The 21643-nt window shown below is 33.2% G+C and overlaps 1 protein-coding gene across 15 annotated transcripts in view; it reads left to right on the forward strand.

The window, feature by feature from the left end:
• Window positions 1–21643, forward strand: part of LOC114327356 (collagen alpha chain CG42342) — a 179577-nt gene that overhangs the window by 155505 nt on the left and 2429 nt on the right. For 10 of the 15 annotated variants that reach the window (XM_050642092.1, XM_050642090.1, XM_050642104.1 and 7 more), the window contains 6 exons: window positions 5308–5334; window positions 6037–6090; window positions 6264–6290; window positions 8316–8351; window positions 9357–9491; window positions 20814–21005. In XM_050642092.1, coding sequence (XP_050498049.1) covers window positions 5308–5334; window positions 6037–6090; window positions 6264–6290; window positions 8316–8351; window positions 9357–9491; window positions 20814–20963 — 429 coding nt within the window. In that variant the 3' untranslated portion in view covers window positions 20964–21005. Of the gene's footprint in view, window positions 1–5307; window positions 5335–6036; window positions 6091–6263; window positions 6291–8315; window positions 8352–9356; window positions 9492–20813; window positions 21010–21643 lie in introns of all 15 variants that reach the window. The other 5 variants (XM_050642094.1, XM_050642095.1, XM_050642091.1 and 2 more) reach the window with 4 other exon arrangements.

The following is a 21643-nucleotide window of genomic DNA, read 5'->3' on the forward strand; positions in this document are numbered from 1 at the left end:
TACTTGGTCGTGCCTGATCTTATAGCCACTTTACACGATGCAACTAATTGCGCAATTAATTGCACAATTTCTTGCAGCAATAGAAATTGCATCGTGTCGTACGAAAATTGCACAGAATAGCTGCAACTTCTTGCTGCAAGAACTTGCAGCTAAATAGAACATGTCCTATTTTTCATGCAATTTTTTCTGCAATTTGGTTATGTTTTTAGTAACTTTTAAGCCTACACAGTTTGTTTTTACTATATTGACATTCTGCCAACCTAAATTTCAAACTAAACAATTTTTTAACAAAACTAGAGGAACTTTTTACCAATTTCAAGCTTCACGGATAACATTATTCTGGTGGATAACTTTAATTATGCAACATAGGGATTAAAAAAACTATTTTCTATTTGTATTTCTTACAACTTGTTTCCTTTTGTAAATGAATAATGTATTAATATGTATACATACTTTTGTATACATTAGGTATTAATTGATTTTGTTATAATACATATTATAATTTTCTCAAATTATAATCTAACATTTTTAATCTAATATCTGATAACTGTATTCAAAAAAGTACATTTAATTTATAAAAACAACATAACCTAAAATTTATGCTATTTTGTCAAAGTTTCTATTTCATGTCGTCGCAAGCATTTCATGGCAAATGTTTGCACCGTTTACACCGTGTAATCACTTTATTGCAGAAAGTTAGTTGCAACTTATTGCACAAGTTCTTGCGCAAGAATTTGTGCAATTAATTGCGCAATTACTTGCATCGTGTAAAGTAGCTATTACACTGCCTGCGTTATTCCATCATGTTCAACATTTCTTCTGTTATCCACTGACTTTTGGCAGTTGTTTTACTTTTTGGAAAATAATAATAATAATGTTGTTCGCATCATCAACTGATTCTTTTATAGTTATCCATGACTTTCAACATCATCCTCAGTTGCCATATCACAGAATTTATTGTTTATTTCTTCTGTATATGCTTCTCTTGTATCGTTGTTTTTGAGTCTTCTAACGTTTAGTGATGCCGGCTGCTTCTTTATTTTGGCTGTAGTAAGTCTCAGTTTAATATTGCTACCTAACTAAGGGATTGTAGTTGAATTCTATGGTTGTTCCAGGTAATGCAGAAACCATAGTATTTAATATCATTCATTACTGTACCTGTTATTAATTTCTTTCGGAGATCTTTATTCCATGAAGTGCATGAGTATGCATTAAGTGTATGACAGCACCTAATTTATACATTAAAAGAATGCTGAAGGAATTAGTATTTAAGTCGGGAGTTCCGCAAGCAGATTGTATTCGTAAACCATTGTCATATCATTAATTTATTTGTCGTAGCTATCTAATAAAAGAAGATTGCACACAGCACACAGATTTAAGTTTCCCATCTCTTAAAATTTTCAACGCACAATACAGGTGTTCTTCAGATTCGGAAAAAAGAAGATATTGTCTTATTCGTACTGACTAACATTTACGGAACATAAACGAGGAAATATGTACCTCAGAACCAGACAAACGTAAGTCGCGTTTTGCCAACTTTTCAGGAGAGAGCAAAAACTAAGAAAGTTACCTAATTGCTTAATTACAAAGCTGTCATTTTAATTTACCTTCAAAGTATTGTTTGTATTATTAACAAGTAAGTATCCTTTATTTATTGTTTGATTTTTTTTACTAAATTATATCCCATTTTGTAAAATGTGGACTTATGTTATTGTGGCTCCACACAAAACCCTACCGTAGGACTTACTCCTGGACTTGCGTTATTTTGGCTCTACAAAAATCCCTCATAGGACTTGCTTATCTAGGAAAAGGTGTTTAGAAATAAACTTCATGTGCTACTATTAAAAACATATAATTATCATAAACAAACATAGATGAAAAACTAGCATTTAGTCAGCACCAAGTGGTCCTATAAAAAAAAAACAGCGGCCAACGGCATAATGGTGGACTTGGGTCTGATACACTATTATTAACGGTAGAGCTACAATGGCGTAGGTCTAGCTTGGACTTACGTTTTACAGGTTTCAAGCAAAACCTCAGAGCCATAATGTAGTAAGTGGAGTTACGTTTGTCTGGCTCTGATATGGGTAAGGTCTTACGCTCTTATAACCTTGGCTAAGTTGGAAAGTATAATTTTTAAAGAAGTTACGTTATTATGGCTCGATGTAGAATTAAATTTTACACACAAAACATCAAAAACCCGAAAATCACAAGTTTTGTACTTACGCTCGTCTGACTCTGAGGTACAAAAATATTTAGGACGATTTTAAGAAAATTTATAAAATGTAATAAACCTTCATTATGAAAACCAATGGAGAACGTGATCTCTGTCTCTATATGTATAAACAAAAGGATAACCCAGATTAGGTATACTTCAAATTCTACAAATATTACAGAGATTTAAGATTTTTCTCTAGTTAGTTAACTTACATGACTTTTCATCTACATTTCCTCCAACGTTTCTTGTAGTCTAGTCGCAACATAGTGGGAAATTCTAGCTCGCCGTGATTTGATGGTGGTATTATAGGTTTTTTAGGGTCGCTGAATCCAATGGAAGTGGTCTGGAAGTGCAAATATTGCCCGTTTAATTGGTATTAACAAATTATGGTAAAATATTAAAATGGTATTTTTGGTCGATGAATCGAATACGACTAGTCGCGATTACTCAAAATGTTTTTATTTTGTTAATAACAAAATAATTGTTTATTCGCAGAAAAGGTCGAAATAATGCACTATCTACAGCAAGTTTGTAGTCTTTTTCGTAGTATTTTTATACGCTAAATCGATTACCACTACTCGTGATAGCTTAAACCACGTTCTGACTTTGTTATTAATAAATTATTGCAAAAATAAATGTTTGTAGTACCTGTACTCACGGTTTTTACTGTAAATTTAAAAAAAACCGCTTGGATTGACATGAAATTTGGCATACACATAGCTAACATGTCATAGAAAAAAGTAATATTGTGCCGAAGTGTGCTTTTACCCTAGGGAGGGGCGAGTTTCACCCCTTCTCGGGGGTGAAAACAGTTAACTTTAAAAATAAGTCCAGAAATGGATAAACTGGTTAATTCTAAGCAACTTTTGTTCCATAGAGTTTTTTTACTAAGTCAATATTTTTTTCGATATTTGAGAGTAAATATCTTCATTTTTCAAAAAGAAAACCACGTTTTTGGACGGTTTTTCGCAAATAACTCAAAAAATAAGTATTTATAGAAAAAATATTCATAGTAAAAATATACCATATAAAAAATGGTGTATGTACGAGGTCTTTAGACCCAGTACAAGCAGAGTTGTAGCGAATAAAAAATAGGTTCATATTCGTCAAATTCCAAATTGAATATTTCAACGTGAAACAACCAAAAAATGAAGCAATTTTTGGGGAAAACTCATTAAAACTTTTTTAAAGTCTTTAAAAAAGCTTTATCTTTGTTTTTTAAAAAAGTTTCTAGCAACAAAAGTAAGCAAGATACGCTCAAAATAAAATTGGTCCCTTTTTGTGATAAAAAAATAAGTAAAATCACCCCCTAATAAGCATCTCAAATGAAATTAATCGTTACCGCTTCACAGGTTGCTTTACTCGTGTATGTATTGTATATATTATCTGTAAGTTTCGTCGGTTCAAAGTGCTTATTTTTGAAAGAGCTGTAGTTGAAAGGGAAATCTTTATCAATTTTCCAATTTTTGTAAAGCAAAGCCTACAGTTTTTTACTCTTTGAGTTTTTTGATATCGGTAACAATTTTTAAGTTATTTTGAAAAGAAAAATTTCAAAATTTAAAATTAAAATAATTGTACTTTAAAACCAAATTTTTTTCAAAAATAAGCACCTTGAACCGATGAAACTTACAGATAAGTAAAGAAACACAACATAAGTAAAGCAGCTTGTGAAGTGGTAACGATTAATTTCATTTGAGATGCTTATTAGGGGGCGATTTTCCTGATTTTTGTTTACTAAAAAAAAAGGGACCAAGTTTATTTTCAGCGTAACTTGCTCATTTTTGACACTAGAGTCTTTTTTAAAAATCAAAAATAAAGCTTTTTTTAAAAACTTTAAAAAAGTTTTCCTCAAAACTTGCTGAATTTTTTGGTTATTTTATGTTGAAATATTAGATTTGGAATTTGACGAATATGAACCTGTTGTTCATTACCTACAACTCCGCTTCTAATGGGCCTAGAGACCTCACACATACAACATTTTTTTACTTTTCTATAGTCTATCTTTTGGCTTAGACATTTTTTTTGAAAAGTACTTACTTTGTGAGTTATTTGCGAAAAACCGTATGAAAGCGTGGTTTTGTTGTTAAAAAATGAACATGTTTACTAGCAAATAATTCCAAAAATATTTATTTAGTGAAAAAACTGTATAGAGTTGCTTAGAATTAATCAGTTTATCCATTTCTGGACTTATTTTAAAGGTATCTTTTTTCACCCCCGAGAAGGGGTGAAACTCGCCCCTAGGGTAAAAGCACACTTCGGCACAATATCACTTTTTTTCTTTGACATGTTAGCTATGTGTATGCCAAATTTCATGTCAATGCAAGCGGTTGTTTTAAATTTACAGTAAAAACCGTGAGTACACGTAATATAAACAGTTATTTTTGCAATAATTTATTAATAACAATGTCGGAATGTGACTTAAGCTATCACGACTATTATTATTTTGTTATTAACAAAATAAAAACATATTTTGAGTAATCGCGACTAATCGTATTCTATTCAGCGACTAACAATACACCAGAGAAGACCTTAGCCCTATCAATTTCTTTACAGGGCTTCTAATAATATCTGGAAAATACCTAATTTTACCATAATTTGTTAATAACAATTAAACGGGCAGTATTTGGGCTTCCAGACCACTTCCATTGGATTCAGCGACCCAAAAAACCTATGATACCACCATCAAATCGCAGCGAGCTAGAATTTCCCACGGGACCCCTTATGTTGCGACTAGACTATTAGTATTTTTGACGACATATCTGTTCAGAGAGACCTACGCATGCCTTTTAATGATTCTCACGTTGTCTTTTTGAAACAGACGTTTCATTCCAAATTTTCTTGCAAAAGCATACAATCATCTGTCTTTCACTTTTTCTAGTAAGAAGTAAGTCTGCACATTGGTGTCCTTTTTCCTTTAAGCATCTTCTTCCTTTTCTATGATTCTAGGAGTATTTGGCACTTTAATTTGGCTTACTAACAGGCATGAGTTTGATCAGCATATAGACAAGAAGTTAACCAATATGATTCATTCTCATCATTTTCAACACCGTCAAAATTAGCAAATTTTTTATATCGTATAAATTCCACAGGGACCGCCAGGACTGGATGGAATGAAAGTAAGTTCTTTTAGTTTTTATTAACCGATTATTATTAACCGATATTATTAATTTTTTTTAAATTGTCAACAGTTTAACAATTCGCTAGAAATATTCACAAACATATAAAATTTATTGTTTTTTTTTTGTGATTCCAGTTTTCATTGTATTACATACTCCTAAATTGTTGGTACCGCGTAGAGCACAGTAACACCTTGTAGAAAAGTAAAGTTTTGATATCAAAAAATGTATTGATATTCAAATGATTTTTAATGTATAGTCTCCTACTGTCCAAAATTTTTAAAGTTTTGTTAAATGTGACACGCTATATAGTTAACCAGCAGTAATGGAGATGCCACCTTAAGAAGAAGAAGTCGTAATTCTTTGAGTCAAGCATTGATTGCAACAAAAATTAAGGTAAAATTTTCTTAGGGTGGTCGTGAAAATATTCAATCAAAATAATTTTTCGAAAAAATAATACATAATAATCTAGACATCATATTTTATATAATTTTAAGAATAGGAGAATACAACGATAACTGGCTGGTAGCTATTCAAAAAAGGGCCACAGATAGTTTTAATTAAATATGGTTAAATTAATCTAATTCACTTTTGAAAAAAAATTTCTTTCATGATGTGGTAAATTCAAAATAAAAAATATAAATAATTGTTAATTTATGTGATCACAAATAATTATTGTTCTGAAAATAAATATTTTATTAGGGAGCACAAGGAGAGCCAGGAAGCAAAGGGGAGAGAGGAGATCCAGGACTTCCTGTAAGTATTATTAATAATAGAATAAGAGGTGGCTCAAAATTTTGCGAAATAACATTTTATAGAATCAGTAATTAATGACGTCTTAAGAAAATATTAAGAATAAAACTAACAGAAACTAAACATACTAAATTAGTTGGATATTATTAGTACTAACCAAAACTTATATTTTCCAGGGTACCGATGGAATTCCTGGACAGGAGGTACTAACAGCTACTATTATCATATTATGCTTATAGTCTAATACTTCTACTATTATTACACATGAGTGCGGGTCAATAAGTCCATGACTTTTTGAATGAAGCATAGATTTTTATAATGATTTGTCGAGGTCATCAAAATACGCATTTGTTTGTGAGATGATTTCGCCGTTGAAGTCAAATTTATTTCCGCCGAGCCATTTCTTCAAGTTTAGGAAGAAGAAATGATCACTCGGGGCTATATCTGGAAAATAGGGTGGATGATGGAGCAATCCGTACCTTAATTCGTAGATTTTGCGATGGAAACTGCACATGTGTGCACCCTTGCATTGTCCTGATGGACAAGAACTTTTTTTGGGCCAAGTACGGTCGTTTTTTTCAATTTCTCTTGGAATCGACCAAATAAGTTGGTATAATATTCGCCATTTATTGTTTTCTCCTTTTGACGGTAACCAATGTGGATTATACCGCATGCATACCCAAAACGGTCGCCATGACGTTATTGGCTGACCAACTCACATTTGCCTTCTTTGGCGCCAATTCATTATAGAGAAACCTACTGTTTTGACTGTTGTTTGGTCTCCGGTGTGTTGTATTCAATCCACGTTTCGTAAACGGTTACCAAACGTCGTAAGAGCTCTCTAAAATAATGTGTCTAAAGTAGAAGTAGTATTTATATGGGCAAAAGGGCATGCCGGTATACTGGGTAATGAGAAAGTGGATGAGTTGGCCAAAGAAGCAATAAAAAATGGTGAGATTCTAACTCAGATCTTATCGACAGATGCAATAAATGACGTCAAAGCTAGAATAAATAAAATGTGGAAAAACAATGGAAAAATATTTCAAGCATATCAAAAAATTTATATTTTTCTTTACATCAAGAACTTCCTCCGCCACCTGAATACATATTTAAGTATAACCTGCCAAAGCGATATTTCTACTATCATCAGATTAAAAACTCGACACGGAAAATATGAGGCACATCTGCACAAATTAGGAATAGTTAATTCATCAGTCTGTTTTTGTGATGTTTCGATTAGAGATTTAAACCATATTTTCTTTGAATGCAAAATTAACGAGAGATATATAAATCAATTATATTACAATTTACGACAAACACAAGTTCATTTTCCAATTAGTATAGAATATCTAATAAGTTGTCATAAAATGGAAATATTTAAGTTACTCATTAACTACTTGAGAGAAACAAATATAGTCATTTAAGTGAAATAGGTATAAATATAACAAAACTAACAAATTGAGGTAAAAATAAAATAAAAATCTGTGGCTAACGGACCCGCATCCAAGCCATTTTTTCTCTCACACACACACACACACACAAGAGCTCTCTATATTGCGTCTAAACAACACCAAACATCCCTGTGAAATTGTCACATGGTTGCGTTTGTTGTCAATTGTGAGCAAACGCGGCACCCATCTTGCAGAAAGCTTTCTCGTACTCAAGTAATCGTTCAAAATTGAAACCACTGACCCATGTGAGATGCCTGTGGCTTCCACAATCTCTCTCAATTTTCGATCAGCTAAAACTGTACCCTGAATTTTTTTAATTATTTCGGATGAGACCTCAACTGAGCGTCCAGAAAGTTAGGCATATTCCGTGCTTGTATCTAAATTTAGTAAACCACTTATTTACCATGGAAATAGATGGTACAGAGTTCCCATAATATTTATAAAGCTTAGCCTTGGTTTTAGTCATGGTTTTTTCGGTAAAAAATAATGCCTAATAAGCACACGACATTCACTTTTTTCGATTTTCTTCTCAAATCGCTCTGTAGTCTGCTATCAATGGCTTCCAAACACAAACTAATTGACGCAGTTTGTTCAAATTTAGACTGTAGTCAATTGCGAGTTGCTAGTTGACAGAAGCAGTGTTTTCATATCAATTAAAAGGCAAGAAATTCAAAGGGAAAGCGAAGTCACGGATTTATTGACCCGCCCGCGTAATATATCGCATGCACACTTCCAAGCCATTTTTACTTCATAATCGACATATCATTTTGTCCACAGGGTCCTAAAGGCGACAAAGGCTACAAAGGTGATGCGGTGAGTATTTTCTTACTCTAATTTTATAGATATGACAGCTGCATTTTGATACTTAACATGTATTCCAAATTTGGTGCATGTGCACTGGATATTCTTGCACAAAAAGACTGTAAAGTAGATGGTCCTGTAATAATCATCAGACTCGTTAACCTGATCTTAATCCTATAGATTTTTTTGTCAAATTTATAGGTAATGAATGGTGCTTTTACCAATTGAATAACGATTTTGTTTACTTTTGAATCTTTGTCCGTACTTAACTCTGAGCTTGCCTCTGATGTTCATATATTCCATAATATGGTTCTTCTCACAGCCTGTTTTCGGCATCTCATTTCTTTATAAGTGTCATAGAAAGCATGGAAAAAAATTATGTCTGTGTTTATTTCTAAAATAAAATTAACATATTGTATCATCCAAATATATCCATATGTTCAGAAGCACATTTATATAATATAGATCTTTTATTGGTTAATAGTATTAACTTAATACATTAATAAAGCATTTATGCAAGCCTTGGGAGAACAAATACTAGATCTAAGGAATATGAGAGAATGGTGAAGTGAAGATAGAGTAAAAATAACAGAGAAAACAGGCACATAACATTATGGTTAATGACAAAAGACACATAAGATTGGAAATACTACGTAAGATGCTGTAGAAATGCCAAAAAAGCAGTACTGGCAAAAAGCAAAAAATGAAATGTGCAACAATAAATGTAAACAAATAGACCAGAGCATAGCCTGTAGCAGATCAAGTTAAATATGAAGAACAATAAAATGCCTAAGAACGGATAGAAAGGAAAAAGTTATCAGCCGTATATTGCTACAAGATTAGAAAGATGATTATCAAAATCTCTTGACTGAAGATCGTCCACAATCTTCTTACTGAAGAAAATGATCATCCATCATAATATTTTAATGTGGTAGCAGCCCCTTTATTTTCAAACTTAGTATTTGTTCACATTTCATGTAATGATGATTTTTCCTTTCATAATTAAATTTTTTTTAGGGTCCGCTGGGAAAACGTGGAAGAAAAGGCGATAAAGGAGATAAGGGAGACCAAGGAGTTCCAGGACTTGATGCCCCCTGTCCTCTAGGAACAGACGGATTACCATTGCCAGGTTGTGGATGGAGACCTCCAAAGGTATGCAAGTATGCTCTTTTCATTATTCATATTATTTTGTGCTAATGGATTTTCTGTGTATTAACTTGTAAAATGGTGAATGGACATTGACTCCGAAGCCAATAATCCGCAATCACATATATAAACAGTTTATTAACTTAATAAATTAGCTTTATATTTTTATAAAAGAACGTATAGTATTTGCTATGCGTAATTTGGGTCATGTACTAAGAAATTGAGACTTTATAGTCAAAGATTAACACCAATATGGGAAAAATGAATGTTATTCAAGTATATGCACCAACAGCTGACAAGGAGGAATAAGAAATAGAAGACTTCTACGAGCAATTGGAAACAATAATGAAAACAACAAAAAACATGAAGTTCTGATACTAATGGGAGACTTAAATGCCAAAGTGGGCAGAGAAAGTGTGAAGTGTTGTGTTGGAATGTATGGATTGGGAGATCGAAATGAGCGTGGTGAAAGACTAATTCAGATGTGCCAAACAGAAGAACTGGTAGTTATGAATACAATGTTTAAATTACCAAATCGCCGGCTCTACACGTGGAAAGCTCCTGGATACAACAAAGATAGAATTATAAGAAATCAGATAGATTACATCTTGATGAGGAACAGGTGCAAGAACTCTATTACAGTAGTGAAGACTTACCCTGGAGCAGCTGTAAACTCGGACCACAACCCAGTAGTAGCAAATATGAATGTAAGATTGAGAAAACCATTAATGAAAAGATCTAGACCACAAATATACATTGATAAACTAAGAGAACCAAATACATACCAAGAAACTCGAAATAAAATAAATCAGAGTATCCAAGAAATAAAACAACAAAATAAGAACACTACAGATATTGAAACAAAATGGAAGAATATAAAGAACACAATAGAGACTGTGGGATGGAAAACATTAACATTTACAAAAGCTGCCAAACAAGAATGGATGACACAAGAAATTCTCGAAAAGATGGATGAAAGAAGAATACATAAAAACAAAGATAAAATTAAATATCAAGAAATTAATAAACAAATAAAACAGAAAATAAAACAAACTAAGGAAACATGGATGTCCATTAAATGTCAAGAAATTGAAGAATGTGAGGCAAGGTATGACATTTTCAACACCCATAAGAAGGTTAAAGAAATGATTTCAGGAAATTATAACAAACCAATCGGGATATTAACAAATGCAGATGGTATCACTATAACTCAAACGCAAGACAAATTACGTAGATGGAAAGAATACATTGAACACCTATTTTATGACCAAAAAGTAGAACAATTATAAGTTGACGGAGAAACCACGGGACCAGAAATAATGAAAGAGGAAGTTATGTATGCTATAAGACACATAAAAGGTAGAAAAGCTCCAGGACCCGATGAAATACCAATTGAACTATTGAAGATAATTGATGAAGATAATACTGATGTCTTAGTAGACCTTTTTAATTTCATATACAAGACGGGAGACATACCCAAAGAATGGCTTCTCTCAACTTTTGTAACGATTCCAAAAATCACAAATGCTAAAGATTGCAATGACTATCGGACAATTGCATTAATGAGCCACACATTGAAAACACTCCTTAAAATAATACATAACAAAATCCACGTGAAATTAGAACAAGAAATAAGTGATTCACAGATGGGTTTTAGAAAGGGTCTAGGAACTAGAGAAGCATTATTCGGAGTCAATGTTCTGACACAACGATGTCTGGATATGAATCAGGACATATATGCTTGCTTCATAGATTTTAAAAAAGCTTTTGACAGAGTTCAACATGAAAAGCTTTTAAGCATTCTTAAGAACAAAAACATAGATAGTAGAGATCTACAAATTATACCGAATATGTATCAAAATCAGAAAGCAAGAGTAAGAGTCGAAGAAGAACTGACAGAGGAAGTAAGTATACTTAGAGGAGTTCGACGAGGGTGCATACTTTCACCACTCTTATTCAACGTCTACAGTGAAGTGATATTTCAAGAAGCTTTATTGGATATTGTGGAAGGTATTTTGGTCAATGGAAATTGCATTAATAATATTAGATATGCGGACGATACGGTCATATTTGCAAGTGACATGGAAGATCTACAGTACACAATACAACATGTATACAATGCATGTGAAAGGTACGGACTGCAAATGAATCTCAAGAAAACGAAATCAATGATATTCTCAAAAAAAACCATAAAATGTAGATAACCTGATCATCGATAATACAACGATCGAAAGAGTAACAACATATAAATATTTAGGAACGTGGCTAACCGAAGATGGAGATCAAACAAAAGAAATCAGATCTAGAATAGAAATGGCAAAAAACACGTTCGTAAAATTGAAGAACTTACTTTGCAACCGTAGCCTTAATCTAGAGATCCGCACAAGAATGCTACGTTGTTACGTTTTTTCTACTTTATTATACGGCATGGAAGCGTGGACAATAAAACAGTCTGAAATCAAAAAATTAAACTGCTTTGAGATGTGGTGCTACAGGAGAATCCACAGAATATCGTGGACTGAAAAATAACTAATATAGAGGTGTTACAAAGAATGAAGAAAGAATGTGAAGTCATAAAAACTGTTAAAATTAGAAAGATTCAATATCTGGGTCATATAATGAGGGGCGAGAAGTGCGTATTAGGTTAATTATGCAAGGGAAGATACAAGGGAAGAGAAACCCAGGACGACGCAAAATATCCTGGCTAAGAAATTTGATAGAGTGGTTCGGTTGCAGCTCATTAGAATTGTTCAGAAGTGCGGCCAATAAAGTTGAAATAGCGATGATGATTTTCAACCTCCGATAGGGGAAGGAACCTGAAGAAGAAGAAGTCAAAGATGATAGTCACAATAGAAAATTAAAGAACTCACAGGTGGACTAAGACGAAGACAAAAAAAATCTAACTGATTCTGACGGAAATATCATCCTGAACAAATAGAGTAAACCTAGAGGAAATAATACCTAGAGAAATTTTTTGAACACCAAAGCGACAACACTGTTGAGCTAAAAGAAGAGGTAAATTATGGACCAAGAATATTAAAGCAGGAAGTTTATTCTGAAATAACACAGCTAAAGGAAGGCAAAACAGCAGGCCCCGATAATATTCAAGCAGAACTATTCAAACTAATGGACAACGAATCGATATAGTCCAGGGCGCATCTGTTTTGAGATGGACGTTGAGAGGTGACTCAAATTTTTTTGCAGAAATTGCTTGAAAATAAATCAAATAATAATATTTGAGTTATCCTCCCTCTCAAAAAGGTCCGGAACATTGTTTAAATAATCAAAATGTCAAAAATTAAAGGAAAAATTCGATTTTTTTCTTCGTTTTTTGATTATAACTTTAAAAGTATTCATTTCCGAGAAAAGTTGTACTAACATAAAAGTTGCGTAATTAAATTTCCTACAATATAGAATCGGTTAAAAATTTAAAAAATAGTCACACTAGTTGCAAAATAGCAATAATTGCGAAAAAACCATACAAAAACAAGTATTCGCATTTTACGTTTTTCAACCATTTATGCTACACTTAGGACCTTCATATTTCACCCAGAAAAACTCTATGATACAGTAAAACAATACTGTAAATTTCTTTAAGATCGGTTTAATAGATTTTGCAAAATAAATTTTGCAATCCAGCTTTCGCAAAAAAAGTTCATTTTTTCAAATTGTTACAGGACTGAAAATAAAGCAGATAGCAAGTTGAATTTTTTTTTGCTTATAGAAGTTTACTGTACCTTTCATTTGCAATTTTCATAATTAAAATCGATTAATTAGCACGGCGTCAGAAAATTTTTGAAATAAACAATAATTTTTGGTGCTACGCGCAGGACAGCGGTGTTCGATTCACACAAGTTGATTTCCACCAAAATTTCTTCCAATCTTTATATAATATATTATTTTCTTACTCTATATTTTGTTGTATTTTAATATTTTAATTCCATAAAAATCAAACTAATTTTATTATTGTTTGTGAAATATTGTTTAAACAATTGCATATGTTTAAAAATAATAAACTTTTATTATTTAAGTTAAAATATATGAACAAAGAAAGTTTTTGCTAATAAAAGTGTTATTTCAAAGGATAGAGTAGGTGTTTTTATTTTGCAATAAACAAATTTATTTATTTATATCGAAATGTAATAAAAATTAAAATGTATCAATCATTATCAAAGGTCATTGGAATGCCCAATCAGAGCAAACTATCCGCTGTCCTGCGCGTAGCACCAATAATTAATGTTTATTTAAAAAATTCCTGACGCCGTGGTGTTATAATAATAATAATAATAATAATGACTTTATTGCTTTTTTTTCAAAAAATCGATTTTAATTTTTCAAAATTGCAAATGAAAGGTACAGTACACTTCTATATGCAAAAAAGATTTCAACTTGCTATTTGCTTTATTTTCGGTCCTGTAACATTTTGAAAAAATGAATATTTTTTACGAAAGCCGGATTGCAAAATTTATTTTGCAAAATCTATTGAACTGATCTTAATGAAATTTACAGTATTATTTCACTGTATCATAAAGTTTTTCTGGGTGAAACATGAAGGTCCTAAGTGTAGCATATATGGTTTAAAAACGTAAAATGCGAATACTTGTTTTTGTATGGTTTTTTCGCAATTATTGCTATTTTGCAACTAGGGTGACTATTTTTTAAATTTTTAACCAATTCTATATTGTAGGAAATTTAATTATGCAACTTTTATGTTAGTACAACTTTTCTCGGAAATGAATACTTTTAAAGTTATAATCAAAAAACGAAGAAAAATATCGAATTTTTCCTTCAATTTTTGACATTTTGATTATTTAAACAATGTTCCGGACCTTTTTGAGAGGGAGGATAACTCAAATATTATTATTTGATTTATTTTCAAGCAATTTCTGCAAACAAATTTGAGTCACCTCTCAACGTCCAAATGTACTAATATTTTTACAGATGGGCCCTGGTCTAATAGCAAGATTAACAAAGATACTCAACAACATATACAACTCTGGAGAAATACCAACAGAATGACTGAAGTCTGAGTTTACTGCACTTCCAAAAAAATCAGGAGTTAAAAAATTTGTAGAATAATGTACCATAAGCCTCGTGAGTCATGTCATAAAATTGTTTCCAAAGATAAGAGAATTAAGAGAGTTTACAAGCTGTGTAAAAGTTAAATTTCTCCCAAACAGTTCTTGTTCATAAACAGTGCTGGTATGAGAGAGGCTTTATTCTCAGTACAAGTGTTATTGCAGACATGCAGAGACGTCAGTTGTGACATATAAGCATGTGCGGTTACGAGAAAGCATTTCGTCGAGTACTAAAAGATAATGCAAATACTAAAAGAAGCAGGAATTGACAACCAAGGTCTGAAAATAATTAAAAACCTTGACTGGAATCACACTGAAAATCTCATTGAAGTACACCGAATATAGCCCAGTCGGGATAGCATTTGACCTTGCATTAGGAGCTGCCCCAAATTTTATTTTTCTAATCTTTAGGGAGGGTCAATATTAGTATAAATTTAAAATCTCGACTGAATTCCGCAGTTGCGTTATTGTCATTATTGCCATCTTGATTTTAAACGAAAACCGTTTTTGCTCAATATCTCCGCCATTTTCAATTTTTTGACATAAAGTGTAGAAACTGAAATTGTTGAAAATACGATTTTCTATAGTTTCATTTATTATAATTTTTTTCGTGCGGTCGATATTTTCCGAGTTATGAGGGGAAAATAGTGACAGTTGTAGCATAATTATTGAATTATTGAATTATCTCGTTTATTATTAGATCTACAACAAATATATACCTATACAAAAATGAAGAGAATTAAATTTTGTACAATTTTGATGTCATACATTTTTTTCATAAAATCAATATTTAAGGTAGTACATATGTGGTAAAGGTGCGAGCGTAAGACCTGATTGATTTTGTAGCAATTGTTTTTGTTCAATATCTCCGCCATTTTCAACTTTTCGACTAAAAAGTGTAAGAATTGAAATTGTTGCAATTACGATTTACTACAATTTTTCGAGAGAACCAGTGGCGGGTCTACAAGGGGGGGAAATGGGAAAATTCCCCCCAACAGGGTCCAAAATTAAAAATAAAATTGTTGAAACATCACGATATATTATCTGACATAAAACTTAAAATATCGACAGACAAATAATTCAACCAATCAAGCCCGCTAGTTAATAAAATTAAGTGAACTTAATGCATATAATGTCTTTTTATGTCTTTTATATACTTAGTTTGGTTGATGTTTCATTGGAAGTTTCAAAAATTGTATAAAATATAATTCTCTTTATTTTTGTTTATGTACAATTATGTCGTAAAGTTAATAATAAATGAGACAATTCAATAATTATGCTTCCCCTCCGCTTCCATTATTTTCCACCTTAACTCGGAGAATATTGATCGTATAAAAAAATTGTGCCAAAGAAATTGTCGGAAATTGCATTTCCAACAATTTTCTTTCCCACCATTTAGGTTGAAAAGTTGAAAATGGAGGAGATATTAAGCAACAACAGTTCTCATTTACAATCAATATGGCGGCTAATGCAACCGCGGAATTCAGTCTAGATTTTAAATTTACACTACTATTGATCTCTGCTAAAGGATAGAATTATAAAATTTGGGGCAGCTCGGAAACAAAATTCAATTCAATAATTATGTTTCCCCCACCACTTTTTACTATTTTCCCATGTAACTCGGAAAATATCAACCGCATGAAAAAAATTGTTAAAAAGAAATTGTAGGAAATTTTATGTTGAACAATTTTAGTTGAAAATGGCGTAGATATTGAACAAAAACAATTGTTATAAAATCAATCCGGTCTTACGCTCGCGCCATTACCGCATACGTACTACCTTAAATATTAATTTTAGCAAAAAATTAAACAAATCAAAATTGTGTAGAATTTAATTCTCTTCAGTTTTGTATAGGTACATATTTGTTGTAAAACTAATAATAAACGAGATAATTCAATAATTATACTCCAACTCTCACTATTTTCCACTCATAACTCGGAAAATATCGACGGCACGAAAAAAATTATAATTAATGAAATTATAGAAAACCGCATTTTCAACAATTTCATTTTCTACACTTTTTGTCAAAAAATTGAAAATGGCGGAGATATTGAGCAAAAACGGTTCTCGTTTAAAATCAAGATGGCGGCTAACGCAACGGTGGAATTCAGTCGAGATTTTAAATTTATACTAATATTGACCCTCCCTAAATATTAGAAAAATAAAATTTGGGGCAGCTCCTAATGCAAGGTTAGGCCTGTTATTCGTCTAACCCGACTGGACTAATATGGAAGAATCGTGGGTGGAGTGAGACAAAGCTATATTTTGTCTCCTCTAATTTTTAATCTCTACTCTCGAAGATGGTATCGATGCTTTGTACAAAACTGAAAAAGGCATTCTACTAAACGGGTACCGGCTGAACAACACCAGATATGCAGATGACCCCATAGTATTTGCGGACAACCGTATTTGCAGTCCGTTAAACAAAATCTCGTTTTAAGGAAAGCAATATGGACTCAATATAAACGGAAAGGTACAGGATACGAAAGTGAAAAGAGGCTCGGAGATTGGCAGTGACCACCATCTAGTAATAATGAGAATGAGAACAACAGAGGAAAAAGAAGAAAAGAGAAGAAAGGTAGTAAATGAAAAAATAAAAAGTTACAAATTAAAAGAGGAAATATATAAGAAGAAATTCCAAGAAAAATTAGATAATACTTTGAAAGGTAGGGCAAAAAATACAAATATAGAAAAAAAATGGGAATATCTAAAAACCAGCATAATCAAAGCAGCTGAGGAAACTTGCGGGAAAGCAAAAATAGCAAACACTAACATGAGGAGAACAGAATGGTGGACGGAAGAAATACGAGAGAAAATAAAGAACAAAAAAGACAAATGGAAAAGATACCTAAGCACAAAACACCCGGAAGATTACGAAGCATATAAAGAAAAAAAGGAAAGAGGTTAAAATAGCGGTGAAAGCAGGAAAGGAAAGGTCATGGGAGATATTTGGACAAAAAATGACAAAAAATTATAGGGAAAACCAAAAACTCTTCTACGGCGCATTAAAACAACTCAGACAAAAGAAAGAGCACACGATGCCGAATATAAAAGACAAGAATGGAAACGTACTAACAGAAGAAAAACAAATAATGGAAAGATGGAGAGAACATTTCAAAGAGCTAACTCATGTAGACAAGGACAACATAGGGGAGATACAAGAAAGGAATGAAGAACAACAAGTGGAATCCATAACAAGAGAGGAATTAGAGAAAGCAATAGAAAGAGTAAAACTGGGCAAAGCACCAGGCAAGGATCATATCACCCCGGAAATGATAAAATTCATGGGGACAGAGGGAATGGATAGCATGAAAGAACTAATGAATGATATCATAAATAGAGCAGAATTACCAAAGGACTGGAAGAAAGACATTATATTACCAATACACAAAAAGGGAGACAAGAGAAACTGTAATAATTACCGAGGTATCACCATATCAAGTATCCCTGGGAAGGTATTAGCAAGAATACTAGAGACAAGAATAAAAACACAAATAGAAACAACTATGGAAGACACACAGTGTGGATTCAGGAAGGACAGAAGCACGCAAGACCTAATATTCACATTAAGACAAGTAAGTGAGAAGGTAATCAAGAAAAATAGAGAGATACATATGTGCTTCATTGACCTGGAAAAGGCGTTTGACAGAATCCGAAGAAAGGACGTTTGGAAGACACTAACAGAAAGGGGAGTCGACAGACACATAATAGAAGTAATAAAGGATATGTACAAAAATAATACAAATACAGTAAGAACGAGGAATAACGAGGAATCCAGAGAATTTTCTACAAGTCAAGGCGTCAAACAGGGATGCGTGCTGAGTCCACTGCTATTCTCAGTGGTACTGGATGAAGCGATAAAGAAAGCCAAGAGAAGAATGAGAAAACTAACATTAGGATACTGGCAAATGAAACAGACTCAACTATCGGAGCTACTATTTGCAGACGACATGGTATTGATAGCAGAAAACAGAGAAGACTTACAGAACAATCTTGAAATCCTAGAAGAAGAACTATCAAACATAAATATGAAAATTAATACAGAGAAAACAAAAACAATGATAATTTCAAATACGAGGAAGACACACGCAATAGAATTAGACGGGAAACAACTAGAGCAAGTGGAATATTTTAAATACCTAGGAGTAATAATCGAATCAAATGGTAAACAAGACATGGAAATAAACGAGAGAATGGGACGAACAGGAAGCTTATTTAACACTATGAAAACAACATTTTTTGGGAAAAAAGGGATACCGGAAAAAGTAAAAACGGCAGTCGTTAAATCAATAGTTAGACCAACAATCATGTATAGCAGCGAGACATGGACATTGACGGGGAGACAAAAATCCAGAGTCAATGCTATGGAAATGAGGTTCCTGAGGAAAATAGCAAACAGAAAAAGGACAGACAAAATACGAAACGAAACAATTAGACAAAACCTAAAACTAGAACCAATCAATGAAAAAATAGTAGAAGGACAACTTAGATGGTTCGGGCACGTGTGTAGAATGTCGAACGAGAGGCTAACAAAACGAGTGTTCGAAACGAGAGTGCAGGGGAAAAACAAAAGAGGGAGACCAAGAGTTATGTGGGTAGATGAAATCAGGAAAGAAGTCGAGAAGAAGGGATTGACATTGGAAAGTGCAAGAAACCTAGCGCAAGATCGGAAAGCATGGAGACTACAATGCCAAACTCAACTCCACCAGCCTTACACCTAAAGGTAGAAAGGCTTAGGACTAAGTAAAAGTAAGTAAGTAATAAACGGAAAGAAGACAAAGCTTATGATAGCCTAGTAGAAAGAGTGGTGCACTACAACTACCTCGGCACCATAATAAATGAAGAATGGACCAACAACCAAGAGATAAGAGCGCGCATCGGAAAAGCTAAATCCACCTTCAACCGGATGGGGGCTTTCTTCAAGAGCCACAATCTCTCTCTTATTGTCAAAGTAAGAATGCTGCGTTGCTACGTCTTCTCTGTTCTTTTTGATGGTGTGGAATAGTGGAACTTGAACGAACATTTGTACAGAAGATTGGAAGCATTTGAAATATGGTTATATAGGAGAATACTTATGATCCCGTGGACTGACCGAGTCACTAATGAGAAGGTCCTTAGAAGAGTGAAGAAGAACCGAGAGGTACTGACCACCATCAAATCTCGAAAGTTACAATACTTCGGATACATTATGCGAAATAAATCCAGATATGCTCTCCTGCAAGCCATCCTGCAAGAAAAGATATTTGGAAAGCGAGGTCCAGAAAGAACCTCAGAACCTAGTTTTAACACAACATCTGCTGCATATAAGATAAAGGTTGCCATGATAATTACCAACATTCGTCACGGATAGGAACATCAAGTAGAAGTAATAAGAAAGGGATACAATGTTTCAGAAAAAAACTATTCTGAGATGCTTCTGGAATCAATATTTAAGTACATATTAACTAGTCACTTACAAGTAGTTGGAACAAAGGTAACCAGTGTAAAGGATTTATATCAGCATCCAAAAATAAATTTAATCGATTTAATTTTTAAAAGTCTTAGGTAAATATTATTCACATGCTTTGTTTGGATTTCGTAAATGAGTGACACTGATTTTATGTAATCTAGGCCACACAAAGTAAAAACACCTTCGTCAGCAATTATGATTGTATTAGTAATTCACGGTCACATTAAAGTATGGTCAATCACAACAGACAATTAGGATTTATTTATAGATACGTAAAAGAATAGGGAGAGATTATTCATTATTCAGAAACCGACGTGGTTGGAGTAGAGACATTATCCATCCCGACACCAACTAGTTACTGTCGTACATGGTGACTTAAATAAATATATTTCGGTAATTAGTGTTTCAACTTAATCAACCCCATCATCGGGGGTTGCTACTCCCGTACCACCATACCAGAGATAACCAGAGATAACCAGATGCCAAGATAAATAGGCCTCACAGAACAGAACTCCTACGAGACTACATAGTTTATGATATAACGGTAAACATTGAATATAAATTGCATCAACCGATGTTGTCAAAGATATATTCGTGAATCCTGTAATAAGCACCCCGGAATAGGCAAAATGATAGATTAAGAAAGACCTGTGTATACCAGCGAACGCTATTGGCTGAATAATCATTATATAATTCTAACCTTTTACTCATTAATGTACTCTCACTTATACTTCACTACCTTTAACCTTGTACATGTTTTTGTTTGATTAACTGCATGGGTGTTGGTGTTACTAATTCCAGGAAGCCCCACGGCCAGCTCCACCACCGCCGATACACACAGAATTCGACGTTGAAGATCCGACCGAAGAGGGAGAAGATTACGAGGAAGTCGAAGGGGAGGAATACGATGATTACGCAGAAATCAACCAAGCTCTGCCGACTGACACTTAATTTCATCTACTAACCTGTGTTTTAGGTTCATTTGATCATTGGGTAGGTATGTAGGCTTTAATAACCCTTATAACGTTGTAAACACTGACCCTTAAAAGTAGCCGGACACTAATGGTAGGGGAGCCCAAGCGGGGATTTTTGCAGTTACTCGAGCGCGTCAGATTATTAGATGGGGAGAAACCTGAAAATGTACCTCTACCATATATTGGCTTTTAATGCAGGGGCGTTCGTTAAGGGGGGCCGAAAAAAAAATCTATCCTTAGAGAAACTCGAAATCGTCAGATTAAGATAAGGTAAGTTCAGTACATGCAAAACAGTGTATATTTCAAAAATCTGACGATTTGAGCGAGGCGTAAGGAAATGGGTGAGTCCCAAAGTTTCACAAGAATAAAGTGAATATTTCGCGAAATGAATGACAGATCGAAAAACTAAAAATACGTACTCAAAATTTTTCAAAAATCTATCGAATGATACCAAACACGACTTCCCACGGAGAGGGGTGGGGTGCAAATTTATTATTTTAAATACGAATCCCGCGATATTTCGCGAAATGAACATCAGATCGAAAAACTGAAAAATACACTTATTCAATATTTTTGAAAAATATATTGAGTGGCACCAAACACTACCCCCACGGATATGGGGTGGGGGTTACTTTAAAATCTTAAATGGGAGACCCA

The sequence above is a fragment of the Diabrotica virgifera genome, chromosome 1, assembly GCF_917563875.1.
Source record: "Diabrotica virgifera virgifera chromosome 1, PGI_DIABVI_V3a".
Taxonomy (NCBI): domain Eukaryota; kingdom Metazoa; phylum Arthropoda; class Insecta; order Coleoptera; family Chrysomelidae; genus Diabrotica; species Diabrotica virgifera.